A 19,185-nucleotide genomic window follows, 5' to 3' on the forward strand; every position below is an offset into this window, starting at 1 on the left:
GCCTGGGGCAGATTTAAGAGAAACTCGCACTTTAGATCTTGGGAGGAGGTGATGGGGGGTGACTGCTAATGGGTATAAGGTTTCCATCTGGGGTGTGGAGAGAGTTCCGGAACCTGATGGGCGTGTGATGGCTGTCTAACACTATGAATGTCCTGCTTTCCACTGTACATATTCCTGGCAGAAAGCAGGTCAGTGGTTACCTAGGGGTGGGGTGGAAGGAGAGGGGCAGGAGGGGGTGATTACAGAGCGGCAGGAGGAGACCACTGAGGGGGATGGTGATGGATACGTTCATTATCTAGACGGAGCTGATGGTGTCACAGATGTGTACACATGTCAGCTGTACACTTGAAATACGTGCAGCTTTATCGTACACCCGGCAAACTCTCCATAAACTTCTGAAAAACAGAGAGAATGGGGAGAAAGCCATTAGAAACGCCAAGTATAGACGATGTTTCCAGTGAGTCTTGTTACAAAGAGAAGCAGAGAAATGAGGACTGGTGGGTGAAGGGGATGTGAGGTCAAAATAATTAAAACATTTTTCTCGTTTATTTATTTTTTGGCTGGCCTGAGTCTTTGTTGCTGCGCACAGGCTTTCTCTAGCGTCTCCAGAGAAGGAACGCAGGGACTCTAGAGGGAAAGGAGGAGTGTGGGGTGAATTGGGAGACTGGGACTGACGTGTATACACTGGTGCTGCTATGTATAAATCAGAAAACGAATGGGAATGTACGGTGCAGCGCAGGGAACTCTGCTCAGCCCTCTGTGGTGACTAAATGGGAAAGAAATCCATAAAAGAGGGGACATATGTATGTATATATATAGCTGATTCGCTTTACTGTACAGTGGAAATTAACAAAACTAAACAACACGACTAACACACAAGTATAACATGACATATACATCAGAAAGTAACTATACGCCCAGAAAAATTAAAAAAAGAAACCACCAGACACATACTACATGAATTGACATAATTTCCTGTCAAATATGTTTCATGATTCGAGCAACTCTGCCAAGCCTGGATGTCACAGGTTGCAAATGCCAGCCACCCAAGATGGTAAACTGTATGTAAGACAGTACTTTTTACATTCAACCTCAGGGAGCTACAGCACAAAGTCTTTTCTTTATGATAACTAAGCAGGAGTATCTAAGTTGCTGGTATTTTGTAACCTTAGCTTCTTTTGTTAGAAAAGGACAGCGCTTGAATGAAGTGCATATGTTAAGGCCCCCGTGATTACCTGAGTTAAAAACGCTGATTTCTGACATGCTGCTTTTCTGTTTTCCCTGAAAGAAAGAAAGGCATATTTTTGGATCCCACACATTCTCAGATACAGCCATATTTTTGTGTAAGCCTTTTAAAATTTTGTGTAAGCCTTATTTTTAAGCCTTTTGTGAAGGAGTAAAAAAGTTGGAATGCTTTTGTTTGTGTTGGAGAACCTTAGAATTAATCTTTCCTTTGTGAATTTGAGGTTGTTGTGGGATCACTGTTGTTGTTTAGTTGCTCAGTGGTGTCTGATTCTTTGTGACCCCGTGGGGTCTACAGCCCATCAGGTTCCCCTGTCCATGGGATTTCCCAGGCAAGAATACTGGAGAGGGTTGCCATTTCCTTCTCCAGGGGATCTTCCCCACCCATGGATTGAACCTGCATCTCCTGCATTGACAGGTGGATTCTTTACCACTGAGCCACCAGGCAAGCCTCCTGTTGTGGGGAAATGGATGTTAATATTTGGAGAGAAGCGAGCATGCCCAAGGGTTAAGAATGTGCTCTCCCTTCTAACCACCTTCAAGTTTCCAGACCAGTCTTGTTGATGGGACTATTTCTTGTTCACTTCCAGGTTGCGAAGGAAGAATGGTCTCAGACACTCTGGATCAACCTGAATGTTCAGTTTCTTCAGGATGGAATTGAAAGTTTTCTCAGGTCCCTCAGAAAGCTGCCCCGTCAGGTCCGAAATTTATCGGTGGCCTACCACTTGGAATCGAAAATGAAGGCATTCAAAGATTCAATTCCTTTACTTCTTGACTTAAAGCACGAGGCTCTAAGAGACAGGTTGGTGGAAGAGCTTTGACTTTGAGATATGTCTTTGCCCAAATCTGATGACAAAGAACAAGATTTCAGCAGCAACGCAGGGCTTGAAATATACAAGTAATATTTCTCTAAATAATATTGCTTCCGTGTAAAGTTCCCATTAAATTATCAACAACAGGGATTCTTCTGTATCAACTCCCATTCTAGACCTGGGATGAGAGAGAGAAAAACTGGATTCTCCTTCCTGACCGTCTCTTTGTATGACAAAACCTAGTGATTCTATGCTTACTGCTTCTATGCTGGGTACCTGGCGTTCTGCCAGTCCAGCGGCATGTTTAGCTGCCTTATTACATTCATTCCATATACATCAGACCTTAAACGCGGGCAAATGTGGACCTTCAGAGGAGGCCAGATTGGGTTAAGAGCAGTGCTGCTTGGTGCTGTGTCTGTCTTGTTCCTTCTGTTTCAAGTAGCCACCTTGTTTTATCGTGCTGTGTTTTTTTTCACACTGCTTGAAACATTTGGCGGTTATTTAATTTGTAGATTTGTTGTATCGATCACTGCCTGTCTCCCCAAGTTGGTAGCAGTGTTCCCGAGGGCAGGGGCCTTACCTTTGAGCCACTCTGAACCCCCAGCTGCCAGCCCACTACCTGAAGAGAGTTAGTAATTGCTGAATATTTATCAAACATGAGCATGCTCGTAAATTACAACAGGGTATCAAATAGGCTGAATGATCCAGAGAGGCCGGGATCACCCGTCTAGAGACCGTGCAGAAACAGTTACCAATAAATGAAAAGTGTGTTTTCTTAGGTGGTAGTTAAGATGAGGCATCTGAGAAAGTATCTTCTAGATTAGGGGTCTCGCAATCCCTGGGCCGTGGACCAGTACTGGTCCCGGTCCAGATAGAAATCACGCTGCACAGCAGTAGGTGAGCAGCCGGCGAGCGAGCAAAGCTTCACCTCTATGTACAGTCACTCCCCGTCGAGCTTATAACCATCTGAGGTCCACCTCCTGTCAATTCAGCGGTGGCCTTAGATTCTCATAGGAGCGTGAACCCTACTGTGAACTGCACATGTGAGGGGTCTTTATGAGAATCATCTCCCACTCCCCACCCCTCAGTCCATGGAAAAATTGTCTTCCACAAAATTGGTCCCTGGTGCCAAAAAGGTTGGGGACCGCTGTTCTAGATGTTGTTTCCTGGGTTTAATTCTGGCAGCGAATGGGATTTTGGAAAACTGTGGATGTACATATAATTCCAATAATGTCTTCATGTTTCCAAATTCCATTACAAGAAGTGATTATAATGGGACTTATCCTGTGGTTGAAGAAAGAAAAGTGAAAGTGTTAGTTGCTCAGTCTGTCTGATTTTTTTGTGACCCCCAAGGGTTTCCATGGTGGTTCAGCTAGGAAAGAATCTGCCTATGATGCGGGGGACCTGGGTTTAGCCCCTGGGTTGGAAAGATCTCCTGGAGAAGGGAAAGGCTACCCACTTCAGTATTCTGGCCTGGAGAATTCCATGGCCTGTATAGTCCATGGGGTTGCAAAGAATTGGACATGACTGAGCGACTTTCACATGGACTATAGTCCGCCAGGTTCCTCTGTCCATGGAATTCTCCAGGCAAGAATGCTGGAGTGGGTTGCCATGTCCTTCTCCCAGGAATCTTGCTGACCCTGGGATCAAACCTGGGACTCCTGCCTTGCAGGCAGATTCTTTACTGTCTGAGCCACCTGCGAAGCCCTTGGTTGAAGAGGGAATAATTAAACCCATCACTAAACTCAGTAGATGTAAAGATTTTTTCTGTGGATGCACCTTCAGGCATTGGAAAGAGCTTATGGAGAAAACGGGCGTGATTTTTGAAATGACTGAGACATTCACCTTGGAAAACATGTTTGCTATGGAACTTCACAAACACACAGATGTTCTCAATGAGATTGTGACGTCGGCCATTAAGGAGATAGCCATTGAGAAGGTAGGACTATTTTTAGTTATAAAACAGGCTAGAAAAAAAAAAAGAATTTTTTTTTAATTCAAAGAGAAAACCTGTTTGATACCTGTTATGTTTGAATAAGAATGTATTATTTGTTCTAGAAATAGAATTTCTGCCCCAGTTAAATATTTTAATTGTTCTTATAGTTTCACTTTCAACTTATTTACTAAAGAAATAATGTGTTCAAGGTAGAAAACTGAGAAAATAAACCACTCATAAATTCCACCACCTGAGGATAAATTATTAACATTTTAGTGTACATTCTTTAAAGCTTTGAAATGCCTATGCAGGGAATTCCCTGTGGTCCATTGGTTAGGGCTCTGAGCTTCCACTGCAGGGGGCACGTGTTCCACCCCTGGTTGGGGAACTAAGATCCTGCATGCTGTATAGCATGGCCCAAAAAAAGCATATACACATATATACACACGTACACATATAAACATATGTCCACATACACACACTCAGTTCAGTTCAGTTCATTTCAGTTGCTCAGTCGTGTCTGACTCTTTGTGACCCCATGAATCGCAACATGCCAGGCCTCCCTGTCCATCACCATCTCCCGGAGTTCACTCAGACTCACGTTCATTGAGTCAGAGATGCCATCGAGCCATCTCATCCTCTGTCGTCCCCTTCTCCTCCTGCCCCCAATCAGGGTCTTTTCCAATGAGTCAACTCTTTGCATGAGGTGGCCAAAGTACTGGAGTTTCAGCTTTAGCATCAGTCCTTCCAAAGAAATCCCAGGGCTGATCTCCTTCAGAATGGACTGGTGGGATCTCCTTGCAGTCCAAGGGACTCTCAAGAGTCTTCTCCAACACCACAGTTCAAAAGCATCAATTCTTTGGTGCTCAGCTTTCTTCACAGTCCAACTCTCACATCCATACATGACCACTGGAAAAACCATAGCCTTGACTAGACGGACCTTAGTTGGCAAAGTAATGTCTCTGCTTTTGAATATGCTATCTAGGTTGGTCATAACTTTTCTTCTAGGGAGTAAGTATCTTTTAATTTCATGACTGCAGTCACCATCTGCAGTGATTTGGGAGCCCAAAAAAATAAACTCTGACACTGTTTCCACTGTTTCACCATCTATTTGCCATGAAGTGATGGGACCAGATGCCATGATCTCCGTTTTCTGAATGTTGAGCTTTAAGCCAAATTTTTTACTCTCCTCTTTCACTTTCATCAAGAGGCTCTTTAGTTCTTCTTCACTTTCTGCCATAAGGGTGGTGTCATCTGCATATCTGAGGTTATTGATATTTCTCCCAGCAATCTTGATTCCAGCTTGTGCTGGAATATAAACATATATCCACACACACACACACACTACAGAGATATAAAAATACACATACACACACCAACATGTACATGAGTACTATGCCCATATACATACATGCTCTCACATATGCACACATATAGGTGTACATAAATACTAATATATCACTCATACATGCACACACATGCATGTACATATGTGCACACACATATACATATGTACACAGACAGATACATATGCACACAGGCACATATGTACACACATCTGTGTATATATACATATAATTATCGACAGGTGGTTTTTGAACATGCCATGAAAAATAGACATATTTTTTGTAATTTGATCTTCTTGCTAAACAGTAAACACAGAGGCAGGATCTCATGAGCATGCAGATTGGAGGCCAATTACAGAATTTAGACCCTGGCTCTGGCATTCTGCTGAGTGAGCATGGCAAGCCGACCCTTCTCTTGCCCCAGTTCCCACCTCTGCTGAAGTGTGAGGAATAATAATCCCACCCTTGCTGGGGTGCTTTGAGGACTAAAGGAGATGGTGTATAGCATGTGCTTACCTGGCACAGAGCAAGTACTGGGTAACTGACAACTAGAATTGCCAGCTTATCTGGAACACTGACCCAGAACTCTGGGTTGAGGAGCTGATCCATGGCAAACTCAGGAAGCTGCTGTTGGATTGGGGTTGTTTTTTTCAGCCCATATGCCTGAACCATTCTTTTCATATTCCTGACTAGGCTGTGAAGGAAATCCTAGACACATGGGAAAATATGAAATTTAATGTGGTCAAGTATTACAAAGGCACCCAGGAGCGCGGCCACATCTTGGGGTCTGTTGACGATATCATCCAGTGCCTGGATGACAACACTTTCAACCTGCAAAGCATCTCAGGAAGCAGATTTGTGGGACCTTTCCTGCAGACAGTTCACAAATGGGAAAAAACGCTTTCTCTCATAGGGGAAGTCATTGAGGTGAGAAAAAAGACACAAATGATGGAAAGGAGCTGATTCATAGAGAGAAACTTTGTATGAGACAATTTTGTGCTCAGAAACTAATGATCCTCTTTGATGTATTTTGAGGGGAGGGATGCATAATTAGAGGAGTGAATCTGAGTTTTTATTTCAATGAATGCATTTTTAACTAATAGGACTCCTCATTGGTGTTTTTTCATGTGCCCTTGTTCTTATTTAATACTGTCCTGTTCTTGTTGCAAGAATGTTTTCATCTCCTATATCACACTGAAGAATTTAAATATATTTAAAACCCTTTTCTGATTTCCTTCTATTTTTAATTTTCTCAAACTAGAATTTTCCTCTTTTTAGAGGAGACTCTCTTTCACAGGGTAGTGGGTTTTTCTCTGTGTGATTTTGATTTTTTTAAAGTCCATCTTGCATACATTTTTTTTTGGCCTGTGCTCATTTCACCTTGATGTGTGTTTCTGCAGTTTTCCCAACCTAGCCCATCATGTTGGGAAGCACCCAACCAGGTCTTATGTTAGTTGGTTTGGGGCTTTCCTGCTTGGTGTCCAGACCTCTGTGAGCCACCTAGGCTCATTTCACCAGTTCTGTGTGACAGCCTTGTTTTTGTCCTGAGACCACAGGCAGGCACCTTGTATTAATATGGCTACACCCTAAAGCTTGAAGCCAGGCCTGGTTCACTGGCTAAGAGTGTGGTCAGGCATGGGCTTCCTTCATTTGCTTTCTCTTTAAAAAATAATTTATTTATTTATGGTTGTGTTGGGTCTTTGTTGCTGCACACACAACTTGGCAACTAAAGCATCATATGCACTTACTCTGCTCTCTTGCATGGAAATTCTTTTGACCTGAATTGATTTAAATCTGTCCCATGTTAGGGTGGGATTTTGCCATACACACCTTGAGGTACCTGGGAACCTGTGTTGATGATAATGTTGTGCATTTACAGATTTGGATGTTGGTTCAGAGAAAATGGATGTATCTGGAAAGCATCTTTATTGGTGGAGATATCAGATCACAACTTCCAGATGAAGCAAAGAAGTTTGATAACATTGACAGAGTATTTAAAAGGGCAAGTGACTGGCTTCTATTTTAGTCTTGAAAGATGGACAGTAATCGGAGATACTTTCACTTATGTATTTACATGTAGTATTTGGCCTATTTGTAGCTTCTGAATTTTTTCTGTCATTGTATGTGAATTTAATCTCTTCAGTAAGAATTTCTGTTTGATCGGAAGCCACCAGCATAAGGCACTACAACTTTTTTATTTTTACTTTTTATCATAAAAGTAGTAGTTATTTAAAAACCTTGGGGAAGTGTAGAAGAGAAGGAAAAGATGTCTTCCATAGTTTCATCTTTAATATGTAATATTTTTCTATGTATATGGGTTTAAGAACACAACTGTAATGATATTTTGTATGTGTGTGTGCATACTCGGCCTCTCAGTTGTATCCGAATCTTTGTGACCCCAGGGACTGTCGCCTGCCAGGCTCCTCTGTCCGTGGGATTATCCTGGCAAGAATACCTGAAATGGGTTGCCATTTCCTCCTCCAGGGGATCTTCCCAAACCAGGGATCGAACCCATGTCTCCTCTGGCTTCTGCACTGGTAGGTGGAGTCTTTACCACTGAGCCACCTGAGAAGCCCGATATTTTGTATAATTTCATCTTATAATTTTCTCTTCATATTGTGAGAAACATAGTTTGTATTATGAAATCGTCTGATAAAACATTTCAATGACTTTATATAATGTCTCAGTGACTGACATTAGTTTAGTTGATTTATTGTCTAGTAACTGGACATCTTGTTTGAAGTGAAACTCTTTGCATTCAAAAATAATTTGTGTGAAGTTTTTTTCCATTTTTAGGATTAACATCTTATTATTAAGTAAATTACCCATGAAAGACTATGGTCATCTTAAAGTCCTTTCCAGAAAGGGTGGTACCAGTGGGCACTGCTGCTAGTAGTTAGTGGGGTAAGGATTGTCACCCAGCCCACCTGACCTCAAAGCCCAGGTGCTTTGCTGCTGAGTGATGCTGTTGTATTCTCTAGTATAAGCAGCCAACTCATGTTTGGGGCTTCCCAGGTGGCAAAGAACCTATCTGTCCGTGCAGGAGACATAAGAGACCCAAGTTTGATCCCTAGATCGGGAAGATTCCCCTGGAGAAGGAAATGGCAACTTACTCTGGCATTCTTGCCTGGAGAATCCACAAGGAAAGAGGAGCCTGGTAGGCTATAGTTCATGGGGTCGCAAAGAGTTCGGACATGACTGAGGCAACTTTGCATGCACGCATAATATATCTGTATCATTTCTTTTTAGATTCCACATATAAGGGATGTCATATGATATTTCCCCTTCTCTGACTTACTTCACTCAGTATGACACTCTCTAGGTCCATCCGTATTGACAGTTGTCCTCTTGACTTTCTCCAGATCATGGGCGAGACTTTGAAAGACCCTGTGATCAAGAGATGCTGTGAGGCCCCCAACCGCCTCAGTGACCTGCAGAACATCAGCGAGGGCCTGGAGAAGTGCCAGAAGAGCCTGAACGACTACTTAGATTCCAAGAGGAATGCCTTCCCCAGGTTCTTCTTCATTTCCGACGACGAGCTGCTCAGTATCCTGGGGAACAGCGACCCGCTCTGTGTCCAGGAGCACATGATCAAGGTCGGCCCCCAGGGGCTCCCGTGGGAGTGTCCCCATAAGCTCTGTAATTGCAGCTCATCTGAGTCTGCTACACAGCTGGGTTCAACTCGGAAGTCCAAGATTGTGGAACACTGCTGGGGTTTTTATTTGAAACATAAATCTGATGAAATCCACTGTACTCTGAGGTCACACCAGCACTGAGCTGCCATTTATTGTTCTTTTTCCACAGTCCCCCAAACAACATTTTTAGAGAAACTGAAACAATGCAGAAATATACAAGGACAAATATAAGAACCAGAGAGACCATACAGGATAGTGGTTCAGTACATCCAGCTAGATTGTCTGGGCTCAAATCCTGGCTCTACATGAATTTGCTGTGTGGCCTTTGGCAAGTGACTTAACCTCTCTGGTCATCAGTTTTCTTCCCTGTAAATTCACATAACTCCAATTCTACACATTTATAAAGATAGAGATTAAATGAGTTAATGTTTGTAAAGTGCTTTGAACAGTGCCTGCCTGATGATGTTGGCTAAAGAACCTTATCTACCCTGCAGAACTGACACCCTTATTACCAGTTAGTCATATTTGTTTTGTCTCTTTTTTTGTAAGATAAAATTATGGAGATAAAGTTGACATACTCTCTGTTTCATCCCCGTTCACAATTCTGCTTCCACTTTCAAAAGGCAGCCATTATCATGGCTTTGATGTAATTCCTTCCAGCCTGTGTTTTCATACTTTTACATAAATGTACGTGTATCCGTGAGTGATACTGAAGGGCAGGAAACACAACAGACAAAACTGTCTCTTATGACAGAGAATCAGAGCAGCGCCAGGAATAATCTTTGGTCAGCTCATCAAAGCTCTATGTTTAGTATCAGCCATTCCCCTGGAGAAGGAAATGGCAATCCACTCCATTATTCTTGCCGGGAGAATCCCATGGACGGAGAAGCCTAGTAGATTACAGTCCATGGGGTCGCAAAGAGTCGGACACAACTGAGCGACTTCATCTTCACCTTCACCTTAGAGGTTTCTCAGCCTTGACACTATTGGCATCTTGCTTGAGATGTTTATTTTTTTACTGGCATGTAGCTGACTCACAGTGTTGTGTTCATTTCAGGTGTACAGCAGACAGTCAGTTATGACATACATTTAATGACTCTATTGATTCATTTTGGGCTATGCAGGGTCTTCATTGCTGCTTGCAGGCGTTCTCTAGCTGCAGCAAGCGGGGGCTAGTCTTTGTTATGCTGTGCAGGCTTCTCACTGCAGTGGCTCCTCTGGTTGTGGGGCACAGGCTCTGGGCACACGAGCTTCGGTAGTTGTGGCTCACAGGCTCGGTAGCTGCAGCTTGAGAGCTCTAGAGCGTGGGCTGAGTAGTTGTTGCACATGGGCTCAGTTGCTCCGTGGCCTGTGGAGTCTTTCTGGATTCTTAACCACTGTGCCACCAGGGAAGTCCATCCACTCTCTTTTTGATTCTCTTTTGGGCCAGCCAGTTTTTCCCTCTGTGTGTGTGTGTTTATGTCAGGGGTGGGGGCTGTCTTGTGCATTGTAGGTTGTTTAGAAGCATTTCTGGCCTCTACCCAGTAGATGCCAGAAGCATCCCTCTCCAGCTGTGAAAATCAAAAACGTCTCCAGACAGTGCTGAGTGTCCCTGGGGGCAAAAGCATCCACGACGGAGAGCACTGTGGAGCAATTACTTTATTTCAAATAAATAAAGTACTGAGGATCAGTTGCTTAATACACTGCATCCGTGCCTGTGTGCTAAGTTGCTTCAGTCGCGTCTGACTTTGCAGCCCCGTGGACTGTAGCCACCAGGCTCCTCTGTGCGTGGGGATTCTCCGGGAAAGAATACTTGAAGTTGCCGTGCTCTGCTACAAGGGATTTTCCCCACCCAGGGATCGAACCGGAGTCTCTTCACGTCTCTTGCATTGGCAGGTGCTCTTTACCACTAGTGCCACTTGGGAAGCAAGATTAATACACTGTGTTTTCTTTAATTAATGCTGATTTCCTTCTCAAAGTATGAGTTATAGTTTGCATGGTTTCCTTTCTCAAAGGGAGGAGCTTATATTCTGTGTCTGCTTCCATAAACACATATTTTACTGTTGCAGAAAAATGTGTCGTTAGAAATACTTTGGCTATTGGTAGCTCCTTTTGTAAACCTCTGATTTTATTTTTTAAAGCTTGTTGCCTTTCTGTCCTCCTGTCTGATTTGCAGAGTGCCTTGTCTTATCTAATGGGCCCCAAAAGACTCATTTTCCCTGAATATTACTCTGATTAGTAACAATGAGGATAGCCAGCAAATGCCAAGCATTTGAGGAGCTGACATTTCATGCACGTTATTTAATTTGATCCTTTGCATTTGGTAGGTGCCATAATTATGTTTATTTCAGGCTGAGAGAGGAGAAGCAACTTGGTCAAAGACACCTGATTGGACAGTGGGGGTCTTCATTCCTCATTCCTGGGAGGTCTCTAATTCCTCAGGCCTTGAGTGTTTAATCACCATGCTGTTCCTTCTGCTCATCCTGTGTTCAGCTGGTCCATGTGTCCGGATACCTCTCCATCCCAATGTACATCCTAGAATCTCAAGTGTGGGGAGAGAACATATCTTCTCTTTTTTCGTTTTTGTTCAGCCCGCCTCAGACCTTTTCACAGTGCAGATAAAACGAATTACCCAATGAACGTTTGTCACTGGCTAAAGAGATACCTATTTGGTGTGGGTCTCTGGTGCTGTTGCTGGCATCCTGGCAGCCCTGATGTGTGATGAAGCACTGCAGGCTGTTCTTTGATTCCAGAACCCAGTGAAGGTATTACAGTGTGTACTCTCCCACTGTATTGCAGATGTATGACAACATAGCACTGCTGAGGTTTCATGACGGGGACAGTGGAGAAAAACTGGTATCTGCCATGATATCAGCAGAAGGAGAAGTCATGGAGTTCCGGAAGATCATCCGGGCTGAGGGGCGTGTGGAGGATTGGATGACAGCAGTTTTGAACGAAATGCGAAGAACTAACAGGCTAATTACCAAAGAGGCTATTTTTAGATACTGTGAAGACAAAACCAGGTAGGATTGTAAATGTGATTTGTGTTACTTTATTATATTAATGGTAATAAGGGATCGATTTCAGGGTGTGGAGTACACTGACTGACATTTCAAATGGTTTTCTTCCCCTGCCATAGCTAAATTAGCTGATGGATACCTGTGTTCTTTACGGATTACTGTGTACAGCACTTCTCAAACTGTGGTCCATGGACTGGGAGCATCAGGGCCCCTAGGAGCCTGGTTAAAATGCAATTTCCTGAGCCTCACCCCAAACCTGCTACATCAGAAACTCTCAGGGTAGGGCCCCAGGAACTGGGTTTTCACAAGATCCCAGGTGATTCTGAGCTCAAATGTGAGAACCTGGTGAATGCATTGGAGAAGGAAATGGCAACCCACTCCAGTATTCTTGCCTGGAGAATCCCAGGGACAGAGGAGCCTGGTGGGCTGCCGTCTATGGGGTCGCTCAGAGTCGGACACGACTGAAGTGACTTAGCAGCAGCAGTGACTTACCAGAACCCAGGTGTTCATTAAGATGGACTCTATGTGTTGGTTAATGGCAAAGTTGTTTTTAGAATAGTTGATGAATTTCAATCATTCTTTGATTTTGTGGCCTCAGAACTTCCAGGCACCGAGCTAAACCATGCCAGTCACTAAGAGGGCTGGCTTTACTATGTGGTTGAACCCAAAGCACACAGAGCATCTTTGGATAGCTTCCCAGGAGAGTTGCAGTACATTTGGCAGGGCCTTTATGCTGATACAAAGTCTTTATTATTATGGGAACACTGTCCTCTTGGTTTTGCATGCTGCTTTTTTGATTTTGCAAACTGAAAATGTCTATTTAATGAATTATTAGGACAGAGCATAGTATTTGTCTGACTAGGATCCTTCTTGGTTCTGTGCCATATAAAAAATGGGTTTATCGCTTTATGTAATTGAGTGTATATAGATACATTCATTGGTGTGTTGGTAAACTAGCTCTCTGAGAAGATAAGCTTTGATTTAGAGCATATGCCAATTCCCATAGTGTAAATACTCTGCATGCCTAACTGAGACGCAAGCCCACTGGAACTAGTCAATGAGAGAAGCAAGGTGCAGTGTAGCTTGTGTTGCCGGATGCCAGTTTTGGAAAAACAGCCCTCACACCCCCTTCTCCCCATTTATGTGTCTTTATACAGGTTTGTATGAGAATAGAAAAGGGTGCCCAGTGACACTCAGGAAATTATAGCAAGGAAGCATGGGAGGTGTGGTCAGAGATAATCAATTTTTTTTTGTTGGAATTTTAAAAAATTTAAAAATTCTTATAATGTGCCTATCATACTAAATAACTTTTAAGCATCTGTAAAAACACGTCTTTCAAGTGATCTGGCTTCTTTTACATAGTCACGCCCCTGTAACTGTTCATGCGCACATCTCCGTTGGCCTGGAGTTCCATTATCTAACCAGAAGAGGTTTATCTCCTTTGTTTATTGGTCTCTTACTTTGTCTTCCCTATTCCAGATCAAAAAAAAAATTTTTTTTAATTGAAGTATAGTTGATTTACAATATTGTATTTGTTTCAGGTGTACAGCAAAGTGATTCAATTATATTAATATGTACATAACTATGTATATTTCTGATTATTTTTCTTTATAGGTTATTGCATGATATTGAATATAACCCCCTGTGCTGTACAGTTAATCTTTGTGGCTTATTTATGTGTAGTAGTTTGCACCTGTTAATCCTACACTCCCGATTTATTCTCCCCTACCTAAGTCCCTTCCCCCTTTGGTAAGCATAAGTTTGTTTTCTGTGTCTGTGACTCTATTTCTGTCTTACTTCACTCTGTGTGATAATCTCTAGGTCTATCCATGTTGCTGCAAATGGCAATATTTCATTCTTTTTTATGGCTGAGTAATATTCCATTGTATTAGATTGTTTCCAGGTCTTGGCTATTGTAAATTGTGCTGTGATGATCATCAGGGTGCATGTATCTTTTTGAATTATAGTTTTCTCTGGATGTATGTCCAGGAGTGGAATTGTTGGGTCATAGGGTAATTCTATTTTTAGTTTTCTGAGGAGCTGCCATACTATTCTCTATAGTGGCTGCGCCTACTGACTTTCCCACCAGCAGTGTAGGAGCGTTCCTTTTTCTCCACACTCTTTCCAGCATTTATTATTTGTAGACTTTTTAATGCTAGCCGTTCTGACTGGTGTGAGGTGATACCTCATTGTAGTTTTAATCTGCAGTTCTCTAGTAATTATTGATGTTGAGCATATTTTCATGTGCCTGTTGGCCATCTGTATGAAACAAATATTCCTTTTTGTTTTGTTTTCGGCCATGCTTGTGGGATCCTAGTTCCCTGACCAGGGATTGAACCCATGCCCTCGTCCGTGGAAGTGTGGAGTCCTAACTACTGGACTGCAAGGACATCCCAGAAGAAATAGATTCTTAACAAGACCAGTTTTAGTTCCAATCCTGGGGAAATCTCATAAAGGCATGCTTTTCCTTTAGGGTCGACTGGATGCTCATGTACCAAGGGATGGTGGTGCTGGCCGCCAGCCAGGTGTGGTGGACCTGGGAGGTGGAAGACGTCTTCCGCAGAGTGCAGAAGGGGGAGAAGCAGGCCATGAAGAACTACGGCCAGAAGATGCACCGGCAGATCGACGAGCTGGTCACCCGGATCACCTTGAACTTGAGCAGGAACGACAGAAAGAAATACAACACCGTGCTCATCATAGACGTGCATGCCCGTGACATAGTCGACTCTTTCATCCGGGGCAGGTGGGGACCTCCCAGGGTGCTCGTGTCTCGAAATCTGTCCTGTGTCATCCTCTGGCCTCTCTCAGCGTCTCTCCGTCTACTTTCTCTTCCGTCTCAGCTCTCTCCCTCTTCACTTATGCCCCGTTGCTCACCTTCCAGCATTCTCGAGGCCCGGGAGTTTGAATGGGAAAGTCAGCTGCGTTTTTACTGGGACCGGGAACCAGACGAGCTGAACATCCGCCAGTGCACGGGGACCTTTGGCTATGGCTACGAGTACATGGGTTTGAACGGGCGGCTGGTTATCACGCCCCTGACGGACCGGATCTACCTGACGCTCACCCAGGTGACTGGCGGCCTGGCTCTGGTGGGGATCATTCACCTGGGGTTATGTGTTTTTTCTCTAGGTGTGATAGTAACTGTGATGGTGTACTGGGTTGAACAGGCTTCCCAAGTGGCTCGGTGGTAAAGAACCTGCTTGCCAGGGTAGGACATGCCTGTTCGATCTCTTGGTTAGGAAGATCCTCTGGAGGAGGAAATGGCAACCTGCTCCAGTATTCTTGCCTGGGAATTCCCATGGACAGAGGAGCCTGGTGGGCTACAGTTCCTGGGGTTGCAAAGAGTCAGTCATGATTGAGCACGCATGCATTGGGTCGAACTGTGTCCTCCCCACCCCAAATTCATGTCCACTCGGAACCTCAGATGTGACCCTATTTAGAAATAGGGTCTTGGCAGATTGAATTAGTTAAGGATTGGGGTGAGAACAGCCTGGATTAGAGCCCTAGTACCAATGCCTGGTGTCTGTGTAAGAAGAGGAGAGAACACAGAGGCACGAAGAGATGTGAAGACAGAGGCAGAGACTGGAGAGACGCAGCCACATGCCAGGAAATGCCTGGAGCCACCAGAAACTGGAGGAAGCCAGGAATGAGCCTCCCTTCAAGTCTTCGGAGGCAGTGTGGCCCCGCTCACACCTTAATTTCAGACTTTTAGCCTCCAGAACTGTCAGAGAACACATTTCTGTGGTTTTAAGCCAGACAATTTGGGAGTACTTTGCTATGGCAGCCCTGGGAAACGAATGCTGATAGTAAAAGGGTTCGACGGTAAAGGTCGTTCTTTAAAAATCTGTAAAAGAAGTTCCATTTGGACTATGACATACTTGCTACCTTTTGAGATTGGGCTGTTTCAAGTTCCGGTGGCTCCCAAAACCACCCTCAGTTTCAATAGTTTGCTTTTATAGGGCTTCCCAGGTGGCTCAGTGGCAAAAAAAAAAAAAAAAAAAAGTCTGCCTGCGATGGGGGAGATGTGGGTTCAATCCCTGGGTCAAGAAGATCTCCTGGAGAAGGAAATGGCAACCCACTGCGGTATTCTTGCCTGGAAAATCCCATGTATAGCGGAGCCTGGTGGGCTATGGGGGTGGCGGATAGTGGAACACGACTAGACTAAATAGCAGGAACAACAGCAACAACATGGTTTTTATAGCAAATGGATACAGATGAAAATCAGCAATGGGAGAAGGGAGGCCTGCGTTCAGCAATAGGACAGGGTCTAGGAGAGACCAGGTCTAAGCTTCAGTTTCCTGTTCAATTCAGCGGTCCAGACAGCATCATTTTCTCCAACAACTATGTGTGAAGTTCTGCTGCCTAGGGAAGCCCACGGAGCCTTGGGTTTTAACTAGGGGCTTGTCATATATACAAGACTGACCCCTCCAAATGGCTGACCTTAGTCTCCAGATCCTCTTGAAGTTGACCTGCTGATGCCACGTAATCCAGGGCTTCCACCATAAATCACATTGTTAGACTGTCTGGCGTGGCCCGAGGTCCCCAGATAAACAAGGACTCTTCTGAGGCAGAACATTCTGGGGCCTTAGAGGTCAGCTCCTAGGATCCAAAGACAAAGGGCCAAACATTTCTTTGGGCAAAATGAATCCTTCTCTGCACATAAGTCCATGTTCTCATGAGCCTCAGCTCTGGGAACTGCTAGGGTGGGTACAGAGTCCAGCATGTTGTGGAGTCGTTGGTTTTCTGGTCCCTGTATAACAGGGGGTTGGGGTGGAGTGGTCAGTGGAGGTCAGTGGAGGTCAGGGTCACTGTCAGAAAAGGTGAGTATGAGCTGGTCCATTACCATTTATATATTCCACATAGATTGTCACGAACGGGTCATTGACACCTCTTTCCTTCCATGGCAGACAACACATGTTTTGCATTTGACTTCTGACAGGCACTGTCCATGTATCTGGGTGGGGCTCCTGCTGGCCCAGCAGGTACCGGCAAAACCGAGACCACCAAGGACCTGGCCAAAGCCTTGGGCTTGCTCTGTGTCGTAACCAACTGCGGCGAAGGCATGGATTACAAAGTAAGGATCTGGTGTCACTTCTTCCATCCAAAGACTAACCAGGCCCAACCCTGCTTAACTTCCAAGGTCAGATGAGATGGGATGCTTTCAGGATGGTACAGCCGTTGATACCCTGACATCACTTCTAGTGCCGTCTTCCTAGGCCAAGAGCTCAAAGGAGGACATGGGTGAAAGCATTTTACCTCATAGGCTTCCAAGACGTGACATAGTGACAGCTGGAGGTGGGGAGCCTTTCACCATCACAGTCTGGGAACTTGGATGTATTTCTTTGTTAGCAGCATGTAGAGCAAGCGTCTCAGACTAAATGCCCACTGGAGCCAGGTGAATAGTGTAAATTAGTAAACAGCAGACATACACAGAGAGCGGTGGTGACTGTGGCAACTGGAAAGCAAAGCTCCATCGGAAGGAGGCGCGGGTGTTCAGGTTAGGTCAACTGTCACCAAGAAGAGAGGACCCAGTATTGCTGGATTTTTCAGCATCTCAAGAGAAGCCAGAAATCTGAGGTTTTTTTACATTAAGATCCTTAATTTTACAAAACAGAAATACTAGAGTCACAAATGTAGAAAACAAAGCTATGGTTACCAGGGATTATGAAGGGGGAGGGATAAACTGGAGATCAGAATGGACATGTACATACTACTAAATATAAAATAGATCGCTAATAAGGGCCTACTGCATAGAACAGGGAGCGCTACTCAGTACTCTGTAGTGGCCGATAGGAGAAAGAATCTAAAACACAATGGAGACGTGTGTGTGTGTGTGTGTGTGTGTGTGTGTGTGTGTATGTGTATAACTGATTCACTTTGCTGTACAGCAAAAACTAACACGACGTTATAAATCAACCCTGCTCAAATAAAAATTTTTTTAAATTAAAAAAATCCTGAATTTGTGAAATCCCATGATTGGGAACTGGCCCACAAGAGGCCTTGGAAATCTTGCCAGGAAGATCCATTAGTAAAGTGGCTGGCTGAACGCGTCTCTGCCAATCTGATAATCATCGTTTGCTTTTAATTTAGAAAATTGTATCCATACGTGGATTGCTTGTGATTTTAAAGATGAAAATTGCCCTCGTCCTGACATTCCTTTCATCCTAGGCTGTCGGCAAGATCTTCTCGGGCCTTGCTCAGTGTGGGGCTTGGGGCTGCTTCGACGAGTTTAATCGCATTGATGCCTCTGTGTTGTCAGTCATCTCGTCCCAGATTCAGACGATAAGAAATGCTCTGATCCATCAGTTAACCACGTTCCAGGTGAGGATAAGTGTGAAGCTGGCTCAGATCCTCCCCAGGATGGGAACATGCGATGGTGGACAGTCATCTATCCAGACCAGGCTCCCCCAGATGTAGATTTGCCTGACTTCTGCTTTCATGTGGAGATAATTGGGTTTCCCCAAGTGATCAGTGATTATCTTTGATAATTAAGTACTGTAATAATCTAAGAACTTCAGACATGGGACTCCCTGATGGTCCAGTGGTTAAAACTCAGAGCTCCCAATGCAATGGGCACTGGTCCAGTCACTGGTTGGGAAATAGGATCTTGCATGCTTCATGGGACAGCCAAAAAATAAATTAAAAAAGTAAATTACAGACATGACTAATAGTGATGGGTAGGGCCATATTCTCAAGTAAATGAAGTATAAGGTCCCCTTTCAAGGTCAAAAGATGTTTTTAATGACTTCCCAAATTTGAGAAAAAGTGACTTAAGAGAAATTAAGATTCTGTTGAATCAGAATGTCTTCAGTAGAAATTATTGCAATGAACAAGAAATTTTGCCTTCAGACCCAGTAAAGTTAGGGCATTTATAATGACCAAGTTTTTTTTTTAATGTCATTTTGGATCAATAAGAACCATTTCTGTGGACATTTATTTATTTTTTGGCCACACCATGAAGCACATGGGATCTTAGTCCCCTGACCAGGGATTGAACCCACACCCTCTGCATTGGAAGCATAGAGTCTTAACCACTGGACCCCCAGAGAAGTCCCGTGACCAAGATTTTTAAGGCTGTTATTAAAGTGAAAAGGCAATTTTAATTTTTTTTTGAGATTGTACTAATCTCTCCCTGTCCAACAATACATTTGTAGACTCAAGTTTGGGACATCTGCTTTAAGTTACATCAGATGAAAATGGATCAGAGTTTGGAGAAAC

At 43.9% G+C, this 19,185-nt stretch overlaps 1 protein-coding gene across 1 annotated transcript in view; it reads left to right on the plus strand.

The window, feature by feature from the left end:
* Positions 1-19,185, plus strand: part of DNAH10 (dynein axonemal heavy chain 10) — a 158,917-nt gene that overhangs the window by 52,748 nt on the left and 86,984 nt on the right. Inside the window, exons 24-33 of the mRNA XM_005691347.2 lie at positions 1,833-2,044; positions 3,840-3,993; positions 6,030-6,263; positions 7,216-7,338; positions 8,699-8,932; positions 11,750-11,973; positions 14,444-14,713; positions 14,852-15,035; positions 16,907-17,041; positions 18,136-18,288. Of these exons, the coding sequence (XP_005691404.2) occupies positions 1,833-2,044; positions 3,840-3,993; positions 6,030-6,263; positions 7,216-7,338; positions 8,699-8,932; positions 11,750-11,973; positions 14,444-14,713; positions 14,852-15,035; positions 16,907-17,041; positions 18,136-18,288 (1,923 nt within the window). The remainder of the gene's footprint in view (positions 1-1,832; positions 2,045-3,839; positions 3,994-6,029; positions 6,264-7,215; positions 7,339-8,698; positions 8,933-11,749; positions 11,974-14,443; positions 14,714-14,851; positions 15,036-16,906; positions 17,042-18,135; positions 18,289-19,185) is intronic.

Source organism: Capra hircus, chromosome 17, assembly GCF_001704415.2.
Source record: "Capra hircus breed San Clemente chromosome 17, ASM170441v1, whole genome shotgun sequence".
In the NCBI taxonomy this organism is placed as follows: domain Eukaryota; kingdom Metazoa; phylum Chordata; class Mammalia; order Artiodactyla; family Bovidae; genus Capra; species Capra hircus.